The sequence below is a fragment of the Panthera pardus genome, unplaced genomic scaffold (genome assembly GCF_024362965.1).
Source record: "Panthera pardus isolate Hobbes unplaced genomic scaffold, ASM2436296v1 HiC_scaffold_7, whole genome shotgun sequence".
Lineage (NCBI taxonomy): Eukaryota > Metazoa > Chordata > Mammalia > Carnivora > Felidae > Panthera > Panthera pardus.
The window spans coordinates 38,136,249-38,157,986 of NW_026527002.1; the positions used below are offsets into that span (position 1 = coordinate 38,136,249).

At 38.9% G+C, this 21,738-nt stretch overlaps 1 protein-coding gene across 3 annotated transcripts in view; it reads left to right on the forward strand.

The window, feature by feature from the left end:
• Nucleotides 1-17,789, forward strand: part of SLC26A7 (solute carrier family 26 member 7) — a 166,354-nt gene extending 148,565 nt beyond the window's left edge. For all 3 annotated transcript variants that reach the window (XM_053896518.1, XM_053896517.1, XM_019453436.2), the window contains exons 16-19: nucleotides 8,702-8,802; nucleotides 13,263-13,317; nucleotides 13,396-13,499; nucleotides 14,744-17,789. In XM_053896518.1, coding sequence (XP_053752493.1) covers nucleotides 8,702-8,802; nucleotides 13,263-13,317; nucleotides 13,396-13,499; nucleotides 14,744-14,779 — 296 coding nt within the window. In that variant the 3' untranslated portion in view covers nucleotides 14,780-17,789. The remainder of the gene's footprint in view (nucleotides 1-8,701; nucleotides 8,803-13,262; nucleotides 13,318-13,395; nucleotides 13,500-14,743) is intronic.
• The last annotated feature ends 3,949 nt before the right edge of the window (nucleotides 17,790-21,738 follow it).

The window sequence follows — 21,738 nt, forward strand, 5'->3', positions numbered from 1 at the left end:
GAATAACGAAAGGTAGATGACCCAATAGAAATGGGTAAAATACGTGAACAGCCATTTTCAAATTTACCAGTAAACATGTAAGAATATGCTTGACTGTCATTCGCAGTAATTACTGGAGAACTAGGGGATTTAATTTGCATTTATCCACTAATATATACATGTATATGTGCGTATATATCTATGTGGTTTATTGGTAAACATTTAAAAGTATGAGGATGCCAAGGGTTCCTGAGGATGTAGCACAAAAAGTCTCCTACAGTGCTGGTGGGGGTGTAAACTATTATAACCGCCTTGGAAAACAGTTTGGCAAAATTGTGTAAAGTTAAAGATATACCTACCCTCTGACCACCAATTCCACTCCTACTCAGACAACCTGAAGAAATGAGAGCCTGTATACAGCAAATTACAAAAACAAGAATATTCACAACAGTAGTATTTGTAACTGTCCAAACCTGAAACCAACCCATATTTCCAGAATAGGTAGCAGATAAACACAGAAATTGTGGTGTATTATGCAATTGAATTTTTATTTGATATACTTATTATTTGGTATACTTATACAATAAAGGAAATTGAATGTCTTATATAAAATGTAGTAGGGTAAAAAAGAGCAGTTCCATAAAATTCCAAGTCCATTTACATAAACTCAAAAAACAGAAGATGCTGACATATTAATTTTTGTACTTCTAAAGACAATAGGAAAAGGAATCTGTTAATATTTATATCTGGAAACATATACAAGATTGTATAAAGAAGGATAGGCTTTCTTTATAATTCCCCAAATCTAGAAACAACTGAAATATCCATTAACAGTACAATGGAAAAAGAACATGTAGAATGTTTATATAAGAGGATAACATAATATTTATTATATTATCATATAAAATATACTCTGAATGAATATATAACATATTGAATGGAATAAAATAAATGTTATATAAATATATGAATCAATGGCATTGACCCCATATCAACATGGATGTAGCTCAGATGTCAGCTTCTCTGGTCTTTTTTTTTTTTTTTTTTAATTTTTTACTGTTTATTTTTGAGAGAGAGAGAGAGACAGAGTGCAAGCAGGGGAGGAGCAGAGAGAGAGGGAGACACAGATCTGAAGCAGGCTCCAGGCTCTGAGCTGTCAGCACAGAGCCTGATGGCGGGACTTGAACTCACAAACCATGAGATGGTGACCTGAGCTGAAGTCGGACACTTAATCAACTGGGCCACCCAGGCACCCCTGGGCTTTTCTAACTTTTTGTGGTAAATGTACTTCATCCTGCCTCATGTCCTCAAAGAATGCCTACATAATACTGGTATAGTACTTATTTAATGATCATTTATTGAATGTCTTATTCTCCTGCTTATCTGGTAACTTTAAAAAAAATTCTCAAAACATTTTTGAGAAAGAGAGAGAGAGAGACAGAACATGAACGGGGGACAGGCAGAGAGAGAGGGAGAACAGAATCCGAAGCAGGCTCCAGGCTCCGAGCTGTCAGCACAGAGCCCAATGCCAGGCTCAACCCCACAAACCACAAGATCATGACCTGAGCCGGACGCTCAACTGACTGAGCCATCCAGGTGCCCCTGGAAACTTTTTTTTTTTTAATTTTTTTTTTTTAACGTTTATTTATTTTTGGGACAGAGAGAGACAGAGCATGAGCGGGGGAGGGGCAGAGAGAGAGGGAGACACAGAATCGGAAACAGGCTCCAGGCTCTGAGCCGTCAGCCCAGACCTGACGCGGGGCTCGAACTCACGGACCGCGAGATCGTGACCTGAGCTGAAGTCGGATGCTTAACCGACTGAGCCACCCAGGCGCCCCGCCCCTGGAAACTTAAGAGTGTTGTCACCTCTGCCTCACTAGGCCAGGCCCATTTTTCACAGAGCAGCAACTGATGGGCACCATCACTTTTGCTGTGTCCCTTCTGTAATAGTCAGAACTAGTTGATCAGAATGTTTCTTCTAGCGTCCTCCTCCTGTCCTCTGACACTCCAGAGTATCCTAGTCCTCCTATTTCTCCTTCTTGTTCAGAAACACCATCCTGCCCTCCCCTCCCTGTGCTTTATTTGTTGTTGTTTATTTATTTGGGGGGAGGGGCAGAGAGAGAGAGAGAATCCCAAGCAGGCTCTGCACTGTCAGCTTGGAGCCCAGTGCAGGGCTCAAACTCTGGAACCATGAGATCGTCATGACCTGAGCTGAAATGAAGAGCCCGACGCTTAACTGATTGAGTCACCCAGATGCCCCACCTCCCTGGGCTTTAATTAATTACTAAAATCTATAACTCTTGGTTTTATTACCTTTAAATTTTCACCTCTGCAACTCTGATTCTGTCCTTAACCATGTTCAAAATGAAATAGAATTTTTTTTTCCTGCCATGAGATAGTCTGGGTTTTAATCCATGGATAGAAAATACCCAGTGTCCCATGCTCACCTCAGACAGAACTATAGGTCAAGACGCTTCCTCCTATGAGCCAAGGTAGCCTGAGAACTTTTCCACACAAGGCTGCAGGAAGCTACTGTGAATGCTTGGTGTTGACATGCAAGCTGAGAGGTAATTGCCGTCCTGACTTCATTCTGTCGTGTAATGACAGATGAATCTTAAATCACCTTTACTTTAAAATCTGTCACATGATTAATCGTGAAGTTTCCCTTCTGTAGGCCCAGTGCCCCCTCCTCAGCCCTTGAGGGCACCTAAAGCCCTTTCTTATCTTCTTATACTGCTTTCTCTTTCATTCCACATTACACAAATCCTCTATCCAAGTTAGATAAATCAACTCACGGCCCCCCGGTATCTAATTCAGTCATCCCTGGCTCCGAGCCTTTATTTGGATTCTCCTGAACAGAACTATCTCCTCGATCTGCCAATCCAGACCTTATACTGTCTTCAAGAGTTAACAGAAAAGTAAAAAGAAAATTGAAGGACACACTGCTTGGCAATCCCATTAAGTATAAAAAGAAGTCAACCAGACCCATACAGGGGAACGTGCTGTCAGCACAGCCTGGAATTCAGTATCTTCAGCTGTGAAATGGAGATCATAGTAATAGAAAAGCAGAGATACCACATGCTTCACTCAGTCACATATTGACTTAAGTGGTTATAGAGTTTGTTCTTTTTCTGCATATTTTCCTTCTAACTAGATGTTTAAGGCAAGAAATACATTTTAACTTTTCATTGCATTATCCTTCTGTGTTCAATGAACACTTGGTCAGTGAATGAAAATTGTAAGGATAGGCAATATCTGTATAGCATTTGATAGTTTTCAAAGGACATTCCTCTTTATAACTCTGAAATAGGTAATTAGTAAATACTACACTTCCGCTTTCAAATAGGTGATAGGATACTCTTCATGTTACTGATGAATAAGTTGGGGCCCATAAAGGATAATTAACTTGCTCTGAACTGTGCAGTTGGGGACAGAGGCGGGACTTGGGTCCCTGTTGCCAGTGGGCATGCATACAAGAAGGGATGCTCGAAGCTGGGACAGGAGAGACTGGTCTGAAAGCAGTCTGCAGGGAGAGTGCTAATGGTCACAAGGTTATGACAATAGAGGGAGAGGATGAACTTGAAAGAGAGTTCAGCATGTCATGAACACTGCTGGCACTGTTTGGGTGTTGGAGGAGGGGAGAGGGCAAAACGATGACTCTGAAGCTTTGTCTCTCTCACACTGGGATGATGTGGAACCTGAGGGGGTGGGGAGTGAAAAGGGAAGGTAAGTTTACTTTGGAGAGTGGGAAATATAAGACGTCCAGGAGACGTCCAGTGGGTTTGCGGGAATGCTAAATAAATCTGGAAGTAACTAAACCAAAGAGAGACAAAGCTGAGCAAGGGAGTGGGAAACAGGGGGGAGAATTAAAAAATCTATGCCCTCCCGCAATAATTTACACAGAAGGGGAAGATTTGTCGTTGAGCACATGATTGAATAATCAAAACATATGAAAGAAGCTACATAAATTATAAGATGGCAAGCACCATATTTATCTGAATGAAAACACAAATTGCTCAAATGTGAAGAAATCTTCTGTTACCATGTGTAGACTGTGTCCCCAAAGCATTGTAGTCACTTGGGAACGCCCCAGAGGCACTCCTGCGCACATCTCTCTTCACGCTATGGTTTGCCAGCTTTACCTTCACCTCCTCCTCCAGATCTCCCCTCATGTGTTCTGTTGTCTCATTCCTGCGTTAATTAGTTAATGTCCTGTTGCCTCAGCACATGTTTCTTGTACTTACTGAGCATCTATTAAGTCCCGGGCACAATGACCAGTGCTGCGTGTTCAAGGGTGAAGAAAGCAGGCATGATTTCTGCTCTCACGGATCCCGAAGTCTAAAACAAATTCCCTGCCCTCACCCACCATCTCTCCTCACTCCCCAAAGCAGCAACCCAGGTACACTGATTTTCTGTTGCTTCTGTCACAAATTACCACAAACTTAGTGGCTTAAAACAACACACATTTATAGTCTTAAAAGACAGAGACTGAAATGAATCCCACAGGAGAAAATCAAATCTTTGTCAGGGTTGTATTCTTCCTGGAGGCTTTAGAGGAGAATCCATTTGTTTCCTTGCTTTTTCCAACTTCTGGAGGCCATCTGCACTCCATGACTCCTGGCCCCTTCCTCCATTTTCCAACCAGCGGTGTGGCATTGTCAGATTTCTCTTTGACCTCTTCTTTCATCACCACAGCTTCTCTGATTCCCACCCTCCTGTCTCCCTCTCCTAAGGACCCTTGTGATTACATTGTGCCCCCCGTGGATGACCTAGGTTAATCTCCCTATCCTAAGGTCCTTAACTTAATCAAATCCATAGAATTCCTTTTGCCATGTAACAACAAGTTTACAGGTTCTGGGGATTAAGATATGCACATCTTTGGGGGGCATGATTCTGTCTACCACACCAGGTCAGTCCTCTATGTCCTTAACACTTTCTGCGTGATTTTTCCGGCCTTCAGAAAATTTCAAATTACTAATTCAATCGGCTGACTTCCTGGTGTGGTTGTGTCTATTGAGGGCAGGGACCATCATCTGTCTTGTTTACCACTCTCCTTGCCTTACTTAGGACAGCACTCAGCCCAACATATGTCTGTATTGACTGACTGCTTGAATGAATGAATGAACAAATGAGTGAAGAACAAATGAGATGCTCGATAATATGAGTACATGTTTTCCAAAGAGAATGTTACAGTTCTAAATATTTCGTATCTCCTTGGTTTTTTTGGTGAAAAATTAGAGATGTAAATCTGCTTCTCAATAGTTAATTGATATCAACAGAAAATTCCTTCTCTTAAAAAATTATGAGTGACTCACAGACTGTCAAGAACCTTTTGAAGTATATGAAAAGCACTCCTAAATTATGCAACTATGAATACTTTTTAATTAAAGGAGTTAATGAATATTCTACAGGAGAGAGCGTGCTTCCACAGTCTGGAGTTAATTGCCCACCCACACCTGATGGTTAATTTCTTTCTGAAATGTTGTTTTTTGTAGATAAAGCCCATCATTTACCACATCCCACATGGGTATAGATTAGTTGTCTCCTTTGCACATGCTCCAAGCCTACCTCATTTTGCTTAAGGCAGGATATTAGCTGTGAATTCACTTTACTCTTTTCTACGACAATGTGATTTTTATTGCACTGGTTGATTTACTTAGAAGCTTAGAACACAAGGTTATAGCCATAAAATCAGTACAATAGCAGAACCGAGAGGGTACTGTGTAAAAGAAAACTTCACTTGTTTTGGAAAGATTTCAGAAGTGTCCGTTCTATTTAAATTTTCATTTGAGAGAATTGGTAACTTACCATTAAAGATGTCTTCTTTATTTGGAAAAGGCATTATGAATTGCTTCCCTTAAAATAGCTTACTTAAATTATTATCTACAACTACATGGCACAATTCTTTTGTCTTATTCTATTTTGTTTTGTTTTGAATGGCCTGCAAATATGCCCATATTTTGATTAAAGGAACAGGAAAGAGGAAACTGGATGTAAAGTGAAAGACAAAGCAAGCCGACTGAGACAATAGAAGGGAAATTTTTGTATGGCTGTTGATACAACCCAAACATTTTTATAGTTAACAATCTATCACCGCTTAAATTATAAAATAACCAAAAGAAAATATAAATAGTGACAAGTACAGTTTACAAGTGAAATTAGGTGTTATAGGATAGGGAAGAAAAAAAAACTTGGTTCTTAAAGAATTTTCTGTACCTTTTACCATCACTTTCTGGTCGTTTGGATCCAGTGATCAATCCCTCTAAATAACATCTACGTGGATTGTTTTCTCATTGTAGTATTAAGTTCAGACTGGCAAATAAGCTTCTTGTGAACTAGCAGTGGCTTCCTGAAGCACCAAGTTGATAAAAATTGTAAAAAAAATACCGTGATTGATTAGCCATGTCTGTCTGGCTAAGGGATGGGGATGATAGAACTCATGCCATACTGTAATAGTTGTAGATAATCATTTATGTAGCTTCTTTTAGGAAAAACAATGAATTAACATGCTTTGGGACATTATGTCTCTGTACCTCTAAACAAAATGAAATGTCAGTATCTATACTCCAATTATTCTAGTGCCAACCTGTGTGTGTATATGTGTGTGTGCGTGTGTGTGCATGTGTATTTATGGGACTAAGAGGTAAGAGGAATAAATATCAATCAACATTCTACTATTTGCCTTTGCTTTGGATATGAATTTTTCTTTTTCCTGTGATCTTAATCCCCTCCTATCTCTGATCATGAGCAGGGCACATTATATCTAAGGATATAAATAAGAGCCTCTGCATTAGTAGAGGTAGGTCCCGTGTTTAATTAGGCAAAGAGTGAATGGTAATGATTACTACTGAGTGGTCCATAAGAGCTAAATTATGGTAGCTTTTAGGTTTAAAGTTCTAACTTACCATTTGGGGCCAATGGTATATAGCCTAAACCTATACTTGTTGGCCCTCCTTTCTATGAAAGAAACAGGAAAACAGAAGGCGCTGCTGGAGTGCCTGGCACACATTAGGTGCTCAATATATGTTGGTTGCCTGGGAGAAGGAGGAGTTTGAAATCTCAAACTATCATTAACGTTTAATTACAGCTGTCCATATAGTTGTAATAGTCACAGTGTGTCTTACTTTTTGGAATCCTATACATCCTGCAAGGCTCCTTTTGCATGAAGCCTTGAGTGATCACTCGAGGGACTTCTTCTTGTAAATTCCCATTCTTTTTCATTTGTCATGTCATTTATATACCAATCCTACCCTTGGCACTCAAGGATGAGCTCCTAGAAGAAAGGAATAGTATTTTACTTACATTTGTATCACCCAGTACAGTGTTGAAACCTTATAGTTTGAACTACATTTGAACTACTGTGTTCAAAAAGTTTCCTAAACATAGTACGTGCTCTATAGTTGTCATTTCAGATAATAAATATGAATATAAATCTGAAGCTGAAACTTGGAAACAAATCCTATAGCTGAATAACTTTGTAGCAGTTCTCTTTTTTCTAACAATTACTGCTATATATAAATGTTCAATGTTTGACACTCTTTTTACCTCTAAGCAGCAGTTTTCAAAAAATACACAATTTCCCTTCCACATCCCTCCAATGCTGAGAAACAACCATATTCCCACATTTTTGTAGCCACGCTAGGGGAAAAACATGGGTATTTTAAATAGCAAAACTATTCCAATTAAGAATTTATTTCTTCAGAGGGACACCTGGGCGGCTCAATCGGTTAAGCATCTGACTCTTGGTTTTGGCTCAGATCATGCTCTCACAGTTCATGGGTTGGAGCCCCATGTCAGGCTGACACATGAGGAGGCTTCTTGGGATTGTCTCTCTCCCTCTCTCTCTGTCCCTCCCCCACTTGTGCTGTCTCTCTCTCTCCCTCTCTCTCTGTCCCTCCCCCACTTGTGCTGTCTCTCTCTCTCTCTCTCTCAAAATAAATAAATAAACATTAAAAAATTATTTATTTCTTCAGAGAATTTCATAATAATTAATGAATTGGAGTTTATCTGGTAGATTTTGCCTACTAACCATAGAAGTATCTTACCTCACATGGTCTGCTCTGAAAGCCATATCAGTCCTTAGAGGGACCTTGTCATTGCTTAGAAATAAGTCATTTCACACAAGGAAACTGTGGCCATCAAGACGTCGGCAAATAAGAGGTCTTGATCTCCTACGTAATTTTTTTTCCCTATCAGGTACATTGAGAGGCAGATTTACTGTGAACCAAATCAAGCTTAATTTTTAGGGTCCCTCACACACATCCCTTCCAAGCCCAAGAGACAAGCCCCAGCAATGAATCTCCAGACACCACAAAACAGGGCTCTACCTCAGGGCATACCCGTGAAGGAGCCTGGGTGATATTGTGGACAGAGTGCTATTCAGAAGGCCTGGAGGCCTCGACTCTAGTCTGTGGTTGGCCCAGACTTGCCAGGTGTTTTTTCGAAATCACTTAAACGTGCTGAGCTTCCGTGCGTCTCTCTGTAATTAACCTATCCCATGTTCCTCTCGGAGTTATGTAAGAATTACCTGAAATAACGTTCAAATAATTAAAAATTAAAGATTTCAGAAGTCATTAGTAATTCACTGAAGAATAAAAGACCCGAAGAGTGTTTGGAACCAGTCTTGTTGCACATGAGGCCACCGTTACCTTTCCACGGTTCAACAAAGTCTGCAGCTGAAATCTCGAATTCTCTCTAACCCAAGTCTCTGTTTCTCCTACAGAAGAAGCTTCACAGCCATGCCCCAGTGAGAAATCCTTTTTAATCCTGGATTGCAGTGGAGTAACCTTTTTTGACTATTCTGGAGTCTCCATGCTTGTTGAGGTATTGTGTTTGGACTGATTCTTTCCCTTTTCTTCAGTAATGGGGGTTTTCACCACCTACTGTCTCGGCTCTGGGGTCTTGAACCCACTTGTTTTAGTATTCATCTCACTCATTCTCCCCAAGGAACATAGAACTTTACAACTCCCACTGCCATAGATTTGTGTTCAGGTGATCCCATCAAGCCTCTGGTGTGTGTGTGTGGGGGTTGGGGGTGGTGGTGGGGGTATCGGTGGGGGATTCACGTGGGGTAGTCAGAGAGAAGAGAACGCAGGCTTGAGATGTACTGAGCACAGTGCATTTTGGGAAGTCAGCTTTCGGGCTTCTAGAAAGAAAAGACCCCTTTGTGAGAAAGTGGCCTCGGTGATGGCAGGATGTTTTCTCTTACCCTCCTGGGGGGTATAGTTTGACCAGATACCATATCTGACTTCTGAAACAGCCCCCAGTGCACAGGCTTTCCTCCATTCTATCAGATGACGGTGCTGACTTCTCTACCCTATGATCTTCATGGTGTCTCCATGACCCTGGTGTGCAAAAAATAAAGCTGCTTATTTCTTCAAAATCAATATAGCTCACAAGACATTCCAACAGATGGCAGAGCACCTAGTTTTTCCAATTCAAGGAAAACTCAGACACTTCTGGATTTTTTTTTCCTCTACTTTTTTGAGTAAATGCTATGTCAACAGGGAAGTTAGCTCCTTCTCATTTCCATTTGTTCCCTCCCTCAGTATCCTAAATTTGTTGGGGGAGGCTCTTGAGGATAGAAAAACATCTGTTCTTCAACAAGCCTCAGCCTTCTCCCAGCTTCTGCGGCCTGGAGCTCAGCTTACCTGTCTCTGGGTGTCTGCTCCCCAGAGATTCCCTACCCTCACCTACTAGTCTCCCCCATGGGTAGCTTTGTATTCTGCCAGAAACTTAATCAAAATCCTGTGGAAATTTCGGGAGCTCTTTCTCTGCTCATCTCCCTCATTTCCTCGACTCTTCCCCACAGATTTCACCCACCTAGCCCTTCCTGAACTCCAGTTCTGACTGTGTAGCTCAGGGAAGCTCTTGCATTTTACTAAGGCCTCCCTCCATCATGCTCTGGCCCAGAAGCTGCTTTGTGCAGAAAGCTGAGATACTGGAGAACTTGCTTCATATGTTTCTTTGTTTCAGGGAACTCAGTCCTGTGCTCCTTGTTCTCACCATCTGAAAACAGTTGTTTGTATATTTTTGGTCGGTCGTCTACTTATTTATGGAGGATAAGATAGTCTTATATTAGTTACTTATCAGGGAAAGACGTAGAAATCAAAAATGGACTTTTAAAGAGTTAAGATCAGTAGTTTCCAGTTTTACATTATGGGTGTTGGTTGTTTTCCGTGGCATTGCGTAATTGTACCTCTGTTCATTTATAAACATAAATTTGCAGGGTCCAACCTTCCAAATTCAAGATAGTGCAAAAAAACAAAAAAAACAAAAAAAACAAAAACCAAACCCGAAAACATAGTGCAAAGATCACCTTTAGTATCGCTTTCCTATGGAGATAAGGCTGGGACTATGGGGAGGGGAAGATGCTTAGTGTGTGACTGTCAGAGAGTGTAGTCCCAGTACTGTCACACTGGCTACAAGGTGTTATCCAGGGTTACCTCCTGGATCACTGTGTATTCATCTTGTGAAAATGATGGGATGATTTTGTTTCATTCAGTTTGAGCAGATATTTAGAGAACAAATTGTGCAAAAACAATTGCATTTTAAATATCCTAGGCCTTAAATCTAGTGGCAACTTTTGGTATGTCACCCTTTTGCCTAATTAATATGCTTTTATTTTCTCGTTGTTGACTATAAAATCTTTGCACAGTTTAGCATAGAGTTCAACCTGAATATGTCATGTTTTCCTGCATCTAAATCTGGACTGTAGACAGATTCTTCACTGGGGCGAGGAGGTGGGTAGGGGGTGGGTAGGGGCTCCTTGTGTTCGGCATTTCTGTTTCTTCTGTGTCGCCAGGGTCTGGGAGCGTGCTCTTAAATGTGTGTGCAGAAGACTAGACTCACTGGGGGTGCTCATCTACAATGCAGTCTTCTGGGTCCTGGTTTTGGTCCAGGAATCTTTATTTAAACAACCACAGGTGATTCTGAGACAAGTGGCCCAAGATCATATTTTGGGAAACACTAGATTAGGATTGATTGTCCATTTACTGGGAAAGACCAGTATGTGCAGTTTTTGTTTACTAGTATTTTAAATTTCTTTTGAATATGCTCAAATGTTCATTAGCTGCTCTCTCTAGACATTGCACATCAGGATTACAGTTTGTCAAGAGGAGGAAATGATTACCTATTCCCACAGAGTGGGAATTCAGAGGAATCCTAATAAAATTTGGTACAGGACATATTAAGAAAGGTGGTTTTTTGTTTGTTTGTTTTTGTTTTTTTTTTTACATTCATCTTCATGGTCTTAAAATACTACATAATGGAATTATGGTGCAAATCAACCAATGCGTTTTATTTTTAAATTAGCAGAAAATACCATTTGCCCTTGGCCTGGTTTCTTCCATCTGTGTATAAGAACATCATCAATTTTGTGTCCATTTGCCCTTTTTAATTTCCTTATTACTACTTAAGTTTACTTCATCATGGTTACAGTAAATTGTGATGTATGTTAAGAACGTTAGCTTTAGGGGGCGCCTGGGTGGCTCAGTCGGTTAAGCCTCCGACTTTGGCTCAGGTCATGATTTCATGGTTCGTGAGTTCAAGCCCCACATTGGGCTCTGTGCTGATGGCTCAGAGCCTGGAGCCTGTTTCGGATTCTGTGTCTCCCTCTCTCTCTGCCCCTCTCCTGCTCCTGCTCTTTCTTTGTTTCTCAAAAAATAAATAAATGTTAAAAAATAAAAAGAACATTAGCTTTAAAGATAGATACATTATGATGTATGTTAAGAACATTAGCTTTAAAGATAGATAAGTCCTATCCAAATATTAGCCATATAGCTAGTTGCACGATCTGGGCCTAAGCATTTGCTTTTCTGTGAACTGGAAGTAGAAATACCCACTTCATGAAGTTGCAAAGCTTAGCAATGATGTATTGCAAAGAAAGCACACAGCCAAGTTTCTAGAAATTAATAAGTACTCAGTAATTCTAGCTGTTATAATTTGTTCTCATTTTGAAAAGTCATTTCTTAAAATGCAAATAATATCCTTGTGACTAATATCATTTCATAGTTCCAGCCACTGAAAGAGGGTCCAGAGTAAAGAGCCGCAGAGTCTCTTGAGCCATGCCTGCGTGTCTTCCCACTTCCTACCATTCCTGGATTATTTCCTTAGTCACTGCAGTGGTAGGAACATTCCCCTAGGAGTTATACAGGTTGAAGGAAATGGAGCAAGTTCTATTTATTCTTCTGCTTAGGACATGAGGAAGGTCAGTGATTATGTTTATCAACATCAACAAACCACCTGCAGCAATGTGTGTGTGCCTCCTGCGCTCCAGAAAAAGTCAAACACTGACCAGTCACCTTGAATTAATCCTTTTCACTTACAAAAACAGGAGCCATTTACTCAATGGCAAAGTCTCAATCCACATATAGTTTGTTTGTTTACTTGTTTTTTCATGCTCAGAGTGACACATCCGCCATTATTCTACAGTTGTTCTAAAATATAACTGCTTACTTCTGGAATCATATAAGGGAATATTTTTGGATATATCATGCATATTCTTATGTGTTGTAAATGCAACTTTCTATATTTTATATGTAAGATATATCTCTATTACATAACCAAATCCATCCTAGAGTTGCTAAAACTTCTCAATTTATTGTCACTGAGTTTCATGGGCTGACTTTGGTCTGGGTGAATTTAAAATGAGAGCCTTCAGTAAGGTGTTCCTACCTGATATTTCCTAGGACCTGAATGAGGCAAGACTCTAAAGTACACCAACCAAATTAGTTAGGATCTCTCAACTTGATGGACTTTTAAAAATGGAAGTTGGGCAATAAAATTGGCCTTCGATTATTTTGGTTCTCAGTTCTCCATCCATACATGGGATCTGAGAGTACATGAATATGCACAAATTGTTGTAAAATATTAAACTAAGCAGTGGGTCAGCAGTGTTCATCCCTTTTGTAAATGGGTCCTTCCGATAAGAGAAGGTTGAGAACAATTTTATATCATTCTTAAAGGGAATCAAATGTGGTCTTTTAATTTTTATTAAATGATGTTTCATTTATTAAATGAAAATATAAGTAGCCAAGCTTAGTTGCAGTAAAGGTTAAATACCCTAGTGCATTAATCTTAGTTGGCTAAGGCAGTCTCTTTTACAAGTTTGTCAGGGGATGCCTGACTGTGTAACAATGCCTCCCTCTGGTGGTCTGACATCATAAATATTGGCTTTTTTTTTTTTTCTTTTAAACTAGATACTCTTTTGTCTTAAGTCCGCCTTTTTCTTTCCTGCCTGCTATGATGAACTAATTGTGGGTATACTATTTTAATTCTTCCAGGTTTACATGGACTGTAAGAACAGGAGTGTGGAAATATCATTAGCCCATTGCACAGGTAAGGGAGGATTCTTGGCTGGCATTGAACATGATCCTTCTGCTACTCTATCTTTACATTACTTGTGTTTTCTTGTAGCTTCCTTGATAAAAGCAATGAAGTACTGTGGAAACCCAGACTCAGAGAATCCAGTTTCTTTTGAATCAGTATCTGCCGCTTTAAGTAACATCTGTTCAAATAAGGTGAGCCACGCAAGTTGGCATTCAGGAGTTATAAGAAAAATCAGAATGTAGAATCAAGGGCTTTGCATTTTTTTATATTAACCTATTACCCCAGTGGTATAGAAAATATATTATAATTTTCTCCCTCTCAGAGTCCTCTGCTACAGCAAAGGGATGTTTCCATTCCTTACTTGGATCAGTCATGAACATTGTTTAATAATTTGGGTCTTCTAACAATATCACTGTTTAGAGGATTTGGGAATCACCTATGAAGTGCATTCTACTTGCTTATAAAATAAATGCTTCTTCCAGGATCCATGATCCTGGGAATTTGAATCCACCTCTGTCGAATGCTAATACTTTGGACTTAGCCTTATGGCTTTTTTTTCTGCTCCGATACCCTTGCCTCTCAGTTCATATTGCCATCTTTGGAAATATTATTTGCAGAGTCCAGCGCTCCCATGATATGAAGTGTCAAAATTATCTTCCAAATACTGGCCTTTATGGTTAGTTTTAGAACTGTTCCCAAAGCTTTGACATCCTGCAATTTTTCATTAGCTTTGAATCATTTTGCTTTCCGTCATCCCTAGAACAGCATTTGGTGCTTCCCAGAGTCATCCCTATTATATTCAGTCAGAACAGTATGTATTTGTAAAATAATAATAATAACACAATTATTATTATTACTATTATTATACACCTAACATTTATTGAATATTCATTATATTCCAGAAATATCCTAAGAGCTTTACCTGTATTAATTCATTAGATCTGGAACGTAGATACTATTATTTTTTTTTAATGTTTTTATTTATTTTTGAGACAGAGACAGAGCTTGAGCAGGGGAGGGGAAGAGAGAGAGGGAGACAGAGAATCTAAGGCAAGCTCCAGGCTCTGAGCTGTCAGCACTGAGCCTGACGTGGGGCTCGAACTCACAAACTGTGAGATCATGACCTGAGCTGAAGTTGGACGCCCAACTGACTGAGCCACCCAGGCGTCCTGTAGATACTATTATTTAACCTGTTTTTAGAAATGAGCAAACTTAGGCCTAGCTGGAAGTGATACCACTTGTAAGTGGGAGAGCTGGTTTTGACGTCAGCAGTCTGACCTTGGACTTGGAGCTTTAAACCGCTGTACTCTGATGTGTGGTAGAATGTCTATCTGCTTAACTTGGCTGGGCAGCTTGCATGAGTTGCTACTATTCTTTGATTGTGGTAGCAATTTAGGAGTCGAACATGTCCTTTTTTCTTCCTCTCCTATTTTAGAATTTGAGCAAACTCAGCGATCACAGTGAAGTCTGAGACCCTGTTGCTACAGTACAGCTCTTGTCTTAGCAACTGCCCTGAAGAGGCCATACTCTGACATTTTGCACACCCTTTTTTGTTGCTGAGATCCTACAGATGACCTCTACTATAAGTACCATGTGACTTAATAACTGCGTAGCCACTGGTCAAGATTCACCAGGAAATTTCCTTAATCTTTGTTAGTAAGTAGGTTATCGTATAGTTATTTTGTAAAAATTGGTATGCATTTAGTTTTTTCTGTACTGAGAGGCAAATACGAATTTATTTCCTTTGCCACGGTATTTTGTGTTGTTTTATGTCTGTTTTGTTGTAAGTTAACTTGTAAAACTGAGAAATACTTTGTCATAAGAGATTTAGAGCATTTGCAAGCCATTTGTAAAAACCCAGTATCATCTGTAACTAATACATAAAACAACTTAGCTAATGTGTCATTTTCCCCTCCAAAAACATAAAAAGGCCATTAAACATCAATAAGATTAAATGTTTCTTTATACAATATGATATGAAATTCACAGAGATGAAGTCAAACAAAAATAAATGACAAACTAGAATCCATTGTTCTCCATATCTTTCCATGAAAGGAGGTCTTCAGCATTATTTTCAAGATAACTGGTATCCCAATGACCAAGTTCTCGAAATTAGTCCGTTTTACTACGAATATTGGAAATGCTTAGCCCAAATTTCTGCATTCCAACCCCAGAAAGTCTCTGTTTTACCTTAGGTTTTGTTGGAGCCAGAGCATATGGAAGTTGCATATTTTATACTTTTTCACAAATATGATTTTTAGATGAGAAAATAAATACCACCAGTAGAATAGCTTTGTCCTATTCTAATACAATTAACTGTAGTAATTTGGGACTTTCCTGTTTCAGAGATACAATCAATATAATACATTTATCTCCTTCTCTCCAGATAGATAGATAGATAGATAGATAGATAGATAGAGAGGTCTCCATAGGATGTTTTTCTTTTGTTAGAGTAGGACTTGGATATGTGATTATCTGTAAATCTACCAAATCAGCAGGGTAATTGACAAACACCACAGGCCAGGGTGACCTGAATGAATTATCATTTTCATGCTTGTATATATATCTGCAATCACATACAATTACAGAGGTTCATATTTTTATCAGGTGATTTGATACACTTATGAAGAAACTCATTTTCAAAGATAGGTCTAGGTATATAATTATGCCTACATTTGAAAGTGTGGTAACTGTTCTTGAAATTGCCAGTGTAACAAAGAGGCAGGCACTTTAAAGTGCATTCGAAAAATAGGGTGAAAACAAAATTTAAAGACTGGCCATTTGGGTATTTTTGTGGGCATCTGTATGAAACTTCAACTCCCTGCCAAGTGATGTAATGGTCCCTAACAAATGTGTGGTAAACGTTCACATGGCCCTTAATTTTCACATTAAATCATAGGTAGCACAATGCGTTAAAATGAAAGGGAATAATAAATGTTGTGAATCTCATAACTTACCCTACCATTTCAATTTCAGTTTTTTTGGTTGACATGAACTAAAAAGAAAAGTCTTTGTCCCAAAGGAAGCCTCAATCTTTTCATCACTAATTTGGATCAAAATGAGTGAGGCCAACCTTCATTCTCATCAAATATGGTTCCAAGAAAAAGAGGGGGTAAGAATTAGAAGGAAAATGTCCTTAGAGAAAGGAATTTCACTCTGTTTTGTCCATTTAAATTATTCCAATGGTGGATGGTGGCAGCTTTTACCATCCGAAATCCATTGGTGTTGGCGTGTAAACATAAGTCAAGGAAAGTTAAGAAAAGAAAAAATATTTTTGCTGTGTCTGAATCAATATTTTGCTCTGTAGCTTTGGCCTATAATTAAATTCATGCACTGCAGGAATTTTATAATTTGTTAGAGATTATGGACCATGGATGCCCTTCAAATCATTATGGTTAATCAGTGGGTGGATTGTTCTATTTTATTGTTAAAGCTGATGCAATACTGTCTGGGCAGGTGTATTTGAATGCATTTCTATGTTTATACTAGAAGTTTAATAGATAAAACTTTAAAGCCAATAACTTGAGTGTCAAATGCTAATATTATTTTTAAAGTAAAGGAAGATGAAACCATACACCCTGTAAAGCTCTTTGTTCCAAGTCTTCTTCTGCATACCAAGGTCGCAATGACCGTTAACATGGAAGAATTCCTTGCAATTGAGTTCTGACAGCCCAAAGTTGACTTCTGGTTTTATACACACAAGATTCTAAAATATACATATTTATTTCAAAGCAAGCGTTAACAAAGGAACTATAAAATTATCTTGATGCTAGAATGTTTCTAGTTGTGCTAAATTATTTTTATGAGATCACCTTATTTTTTATATATGATAAACTACTTCCATATTACTTATTCTGGTAAAATAAAATTCGAAAAAATTAAAACTGACCTATAAGAGTGTTAAGGACCCAATAGAGTGACATATATAAATTAAGCATAAAATATGAAACCAGGAAAAGACCGTTAACATTACATTTATGCAAATTAAATGCCCTTAAATTTTACCATTTATCTTTCATTTTAAAGGTTATTTGCCCCCGATTATATGATTCAAGTGTTATAAGGTCTAGCTTGAACTACTTTGCAATAATTTATTTGACAGCTCTCTATTCTATAAATGCGTAATGTAATGAGGAAAGAGATCTTTCTTTTTTAATGAAAACATTAATGTGTTAATACCCTGTATGGATAATGTTTGACATTTAGTGGTTACCAAAATATATTAGTATGTTGTTGAACATACATATGCCTTAGAAATGCACGTTCTGTATTCTGTGGGAGTTTGTTGCCAGATTTCAAGTGAGTTCAGTGGTGCCTTCATAATCCAAAGATTTTTAGTTAAAAATCATGTAGTCTAATATGCTGCACTTATTTTTCTATATTTTTCAATGCGTTTAATCATCTCTTTTATAATTCTTTGTACTAACTCAGCATGTAACAACCAATTTACATGGAAATAAATTGAAATATGATAACTATTATGCTTGACTGGATCTGTGTCCATTATTTCCAAGTATTTACTCTCCTGCAAAGCAAATAATACATATTGCTTTCTTAGACTGACCACCATGTGTTGAAAATTCCTGGAAGTATCTATTGTTCTTGGTAATTTGTTCTTATAAAATATCAACGTAGGATTGTAAGATATTATGCTTTAATTTATGGACTGCTAATAAGGGTACTTTTTGCTGCAAGACAACATTTGCACGATCCTCTTTGACCAGGTTTACATCTTTTATGTTCTAATTTTAATGTGTATATGTATATGTTAATTTTTTTATTTGTTTGGGTTCTTCCTTTATATGCTGTTGTTTGTCTTTCCTGAGTTTCTGGTGTTTTATACTATTTCTAGTATTCCAGCACTCCAAGTTCAGTATTCCTTAGCATTTTATTTTTTTTATCTTTTTTCAAGTTTGTTTATTTATTTTGAGAGAGAGAGCGAGAACAGGAGGGGCAGAGAGAGAGGGAGAGAGACAGAGAATCCTAAGCAGGCTTCACAGGGTCCGTGCAGAGTCCGATATGGGGCTTGAACCCACGAACTGAGGGACGATGACCGGAGCCAAAATCAGGAGTCAGAAGCTTTAACCAACTGAGCCATTCTAGTGCTCCTAGTATTCCTTAGTATTTTAAAGGTTACTGCTCCAAAGACAAGAAGAGAAGGCATGCTTCTAGGTATTGAAGACACAGCAGGGGGGCGCCTGGGTGGCGCAGTCGGTTAAGCGTCGACTTCAGCCAGGTCACGATCTCGCGGTCCTTGAGTTCGAGCCCCGCATCAGGCTCTGGGCTGATGGCTCGGAGCCTGGAGCCTGTTTCCGATTCTGTGTTTCCCTCTCTCTCTGCCCCTCCCCGATTCATGCTCTGTCTCTCTCTGTCCCAAAAATAAATAAAAAACGTTGAAAAAAAAAAATTAAAAAAAAAAAAAAAGACACAGCAGGGAATAAAACAAAGAAATCCCTGTCCTCATGGAACTTACATTCTAACAAGGGAAAACAGGAAGTAAATGGATAAACTTAAAATACACTTATCGTAAGTTTGATGATAATATGTGCTAATAATTAGAATGCAGCAAGGAAAGAGGATAGGAAGTATAGCAGAAAGTGGGTGCTGTGTCCTTAGGGTGGCAGGAACAGTGACTAATGGGAGTGTCTTAGTCCTGCCGGGCTTAACATACAGGCGTTTATCTCTTAAATTTCTGTAGGCTGAGAAGATAAGGATCAAGGTGCCAGTTTCTTTTTGAGAGCTCTTTTATTGGCTTGCAAATGGCCACTTTCTTGCTCACAACGTGGAGAGAGAGCATGCTCTCTGGTATCTTTTTTTTATAAGGACAGTAATCCTATAAGCTTAGGACCTCACCTTTATGCTTTATGACCTCATTTAACTGTTATTACCTCCTTATAGTCCCTATCTCCAAATACCATATCTCACATTGGGGGCTAGGGCTTTAACATACGAAGTTTGGGGAGGGGACACAATTCATACCATAGCAGGAAGTTACATATTTCTTGTACATTTAAAATTTTCCTTTTTTATGTCTGACAAACAGGCTTAGTAGAATTTTGTGTTTAATATAATGTAATGTTTTTGCATCAAAAACATGATAATCATGAACAAAGAATTCCAGTACTAGGGACAGTAGGTCAGCATAGACATTACTAACAATATTTGGCCACTTAGATAAGGTTCTGAGTGAAGTGGTCAGAAATGGGTTTGCAATGTACCAGTGGCTGTTCAGAAGTTGAGCCGTATATTTTGATGATGGATCCTAATGACTAGCCATCTAGTTACAGAAGACAGAATTGAATTACTTAATTTTCCTTTAGCTATCATATTGCTTTAAAGAAAATTCAGAGACATGCATGATTCTACCAGTTGTCACAGAGACTGGCACAGAGCAGTTCAGATGCTAACTTCAGTGAGAGGGCTCCATTTTGGTTTTTTTGTTTTTTTTGTTTTGGTTTTTGTTGTTGTTGTTGATTTTTTTTTTTTTTTTAAGAAGGAAAGGATGCTAGGTTACTACAAACTAGCTAAGTGCTCTGAAATGATCTCCATCAGAGAAGTCCTTATATACAAATCCTTACTTTGTATTGATTTAGCAACAGGAAGGTCATTTTGTTCAAATGTGTCTCCGTGTGGTTCTAAATTATAAAAGATCACTCTCTCTATTAAGTATAGGAAGCTTGGTAGTAGTATTTTTCCTATTTGGAGCCTCTGGTTCTTATGGCCACATTTATAAACTGGCTAATTAATAATTCCAGTAAGAATATATACCTACTAATTGATACGGTAAAAAAAAAAAGATGCTTCAATAAAAAAGAAATAAAAATAAAACTAGAGTTCTATCATGATTTCCTTTGCTTCTAGCTTTTTTTTTCCTTCTTGGTTTTGAAGTAATTTCTGCCTTTGTGAGGATAGAAAAGTAAGGAAAGAGAGAGCCTCTTTGAGACTATAATGTGTTTTCCAGATCAACTTCCATATTTAAGACCCCTGTGTCTACACTTCCTTACTCTTTGATTTATATCCTACAGGGTACCCAAGCTTCCCTAATTTCTTAAATTTGTAGTAAGCGACTTAGTGTTTAAATAAAGGTGCCTTTACTTAGGCTAACAAAGCCTGAGAGAGTGCAGGGAAGGGAGGGCAGGGAAAATAATGCCCAGGCAGTAGATAGGTTTGGAGGAGAAAGAAAAACGGAGGGTGAGGGCAGGTTTGCACAGGTAGTGCGTATACGAGGAAGAGGTTGGCTGACATGATTAACCCTATGGTGGGTATGATTTCAGGAGTATCTTGATGTCTCCTGAATCCAGTTATTTGCTTCACCTATCTTTCACGGGGTCTGAAGTTCTTATCATGAGTCATCCATTATAGTGATAAGAAAGGAAAGATACATGTAAGCCATTGCCATGCGTTGTGCTAGCCTTAGGAAGGACCAGTTCATCTAATCAGCTTATAAGGCTTAAGTCATAATTTTGATGAGGAAGGCTGGTTAGAAATTATTTGGAGCTCAGGGTGCCGCTGAGGGCAAGGTTGGGAGTGGGGGTGTGGTGTTAGGATGCAGGCTGGTGTGGTAAGGGGGACCAAACAGTGATGTTGGGGGCTAAGCGATATGCCCCCAGCATTCTTGGATGACCAGGGCCCTCCTTGCCCCTCACCCCGAAGACACACACACAGTGGAAGTGGGGTTCATGAAGCCAAACAATTCTTTCCACATAGCAGATTTTCCTGGGGCTTGGACCTATGCCTTTTGCTTTGGCTCTGGAATTAAAATTTGAGAATAGCAGCACGACTGCCAAAAACAGGATTGACATACAATTCCTGTCTTGTGTAAACCTTTTCTTTTCTTCAGTTGCCTCTCTCCATACTGCCAATGAAAATACTGAAGTAGTAAGGGTCTCACTCCACAGGGTAGAGTTTTAATCAATTAAAACCAATCAGATGATGGTTCCAGCTTTCTCTTAAACCTTAGTTGAAATGTGATCCAGAATCGCCATGAGTATTGGCTAAATATGCAGATTCAAGCACATTTATTCAAGACCTAGGGAGTCAGAGTTTCTTTGAGGTGGGCTTGGAAGTAAGGATTTTTAACAATCATCTGCTTTAGTTTTGCAACCTACAGTTTGGAATTACAGTCACAAAGGCTATCCTGAGTCTGGTAGTTGAAAGACACCCTGTGCTCCGTTAGGCACGTACATGTTCATCACTTGCTCTGTTTGGGCTTGTGCATTGGTCGGTATGTATACCCAGTGGATCTATGTTGCTGTTCCTAAGCAACCGGGACTGGGCGTATAGTTAGGTCACGTGGCAGAGGACCATGTCAAAGTCACCACAGCTTTTGATCAATATGAGTTTGTCAGAGTCAGAAAGTATCTGAAACGTGCGATCCCTATTCATATATTCCTGGGTGAATTTCCTAAGACCGGAAGTTTGTATTTAATA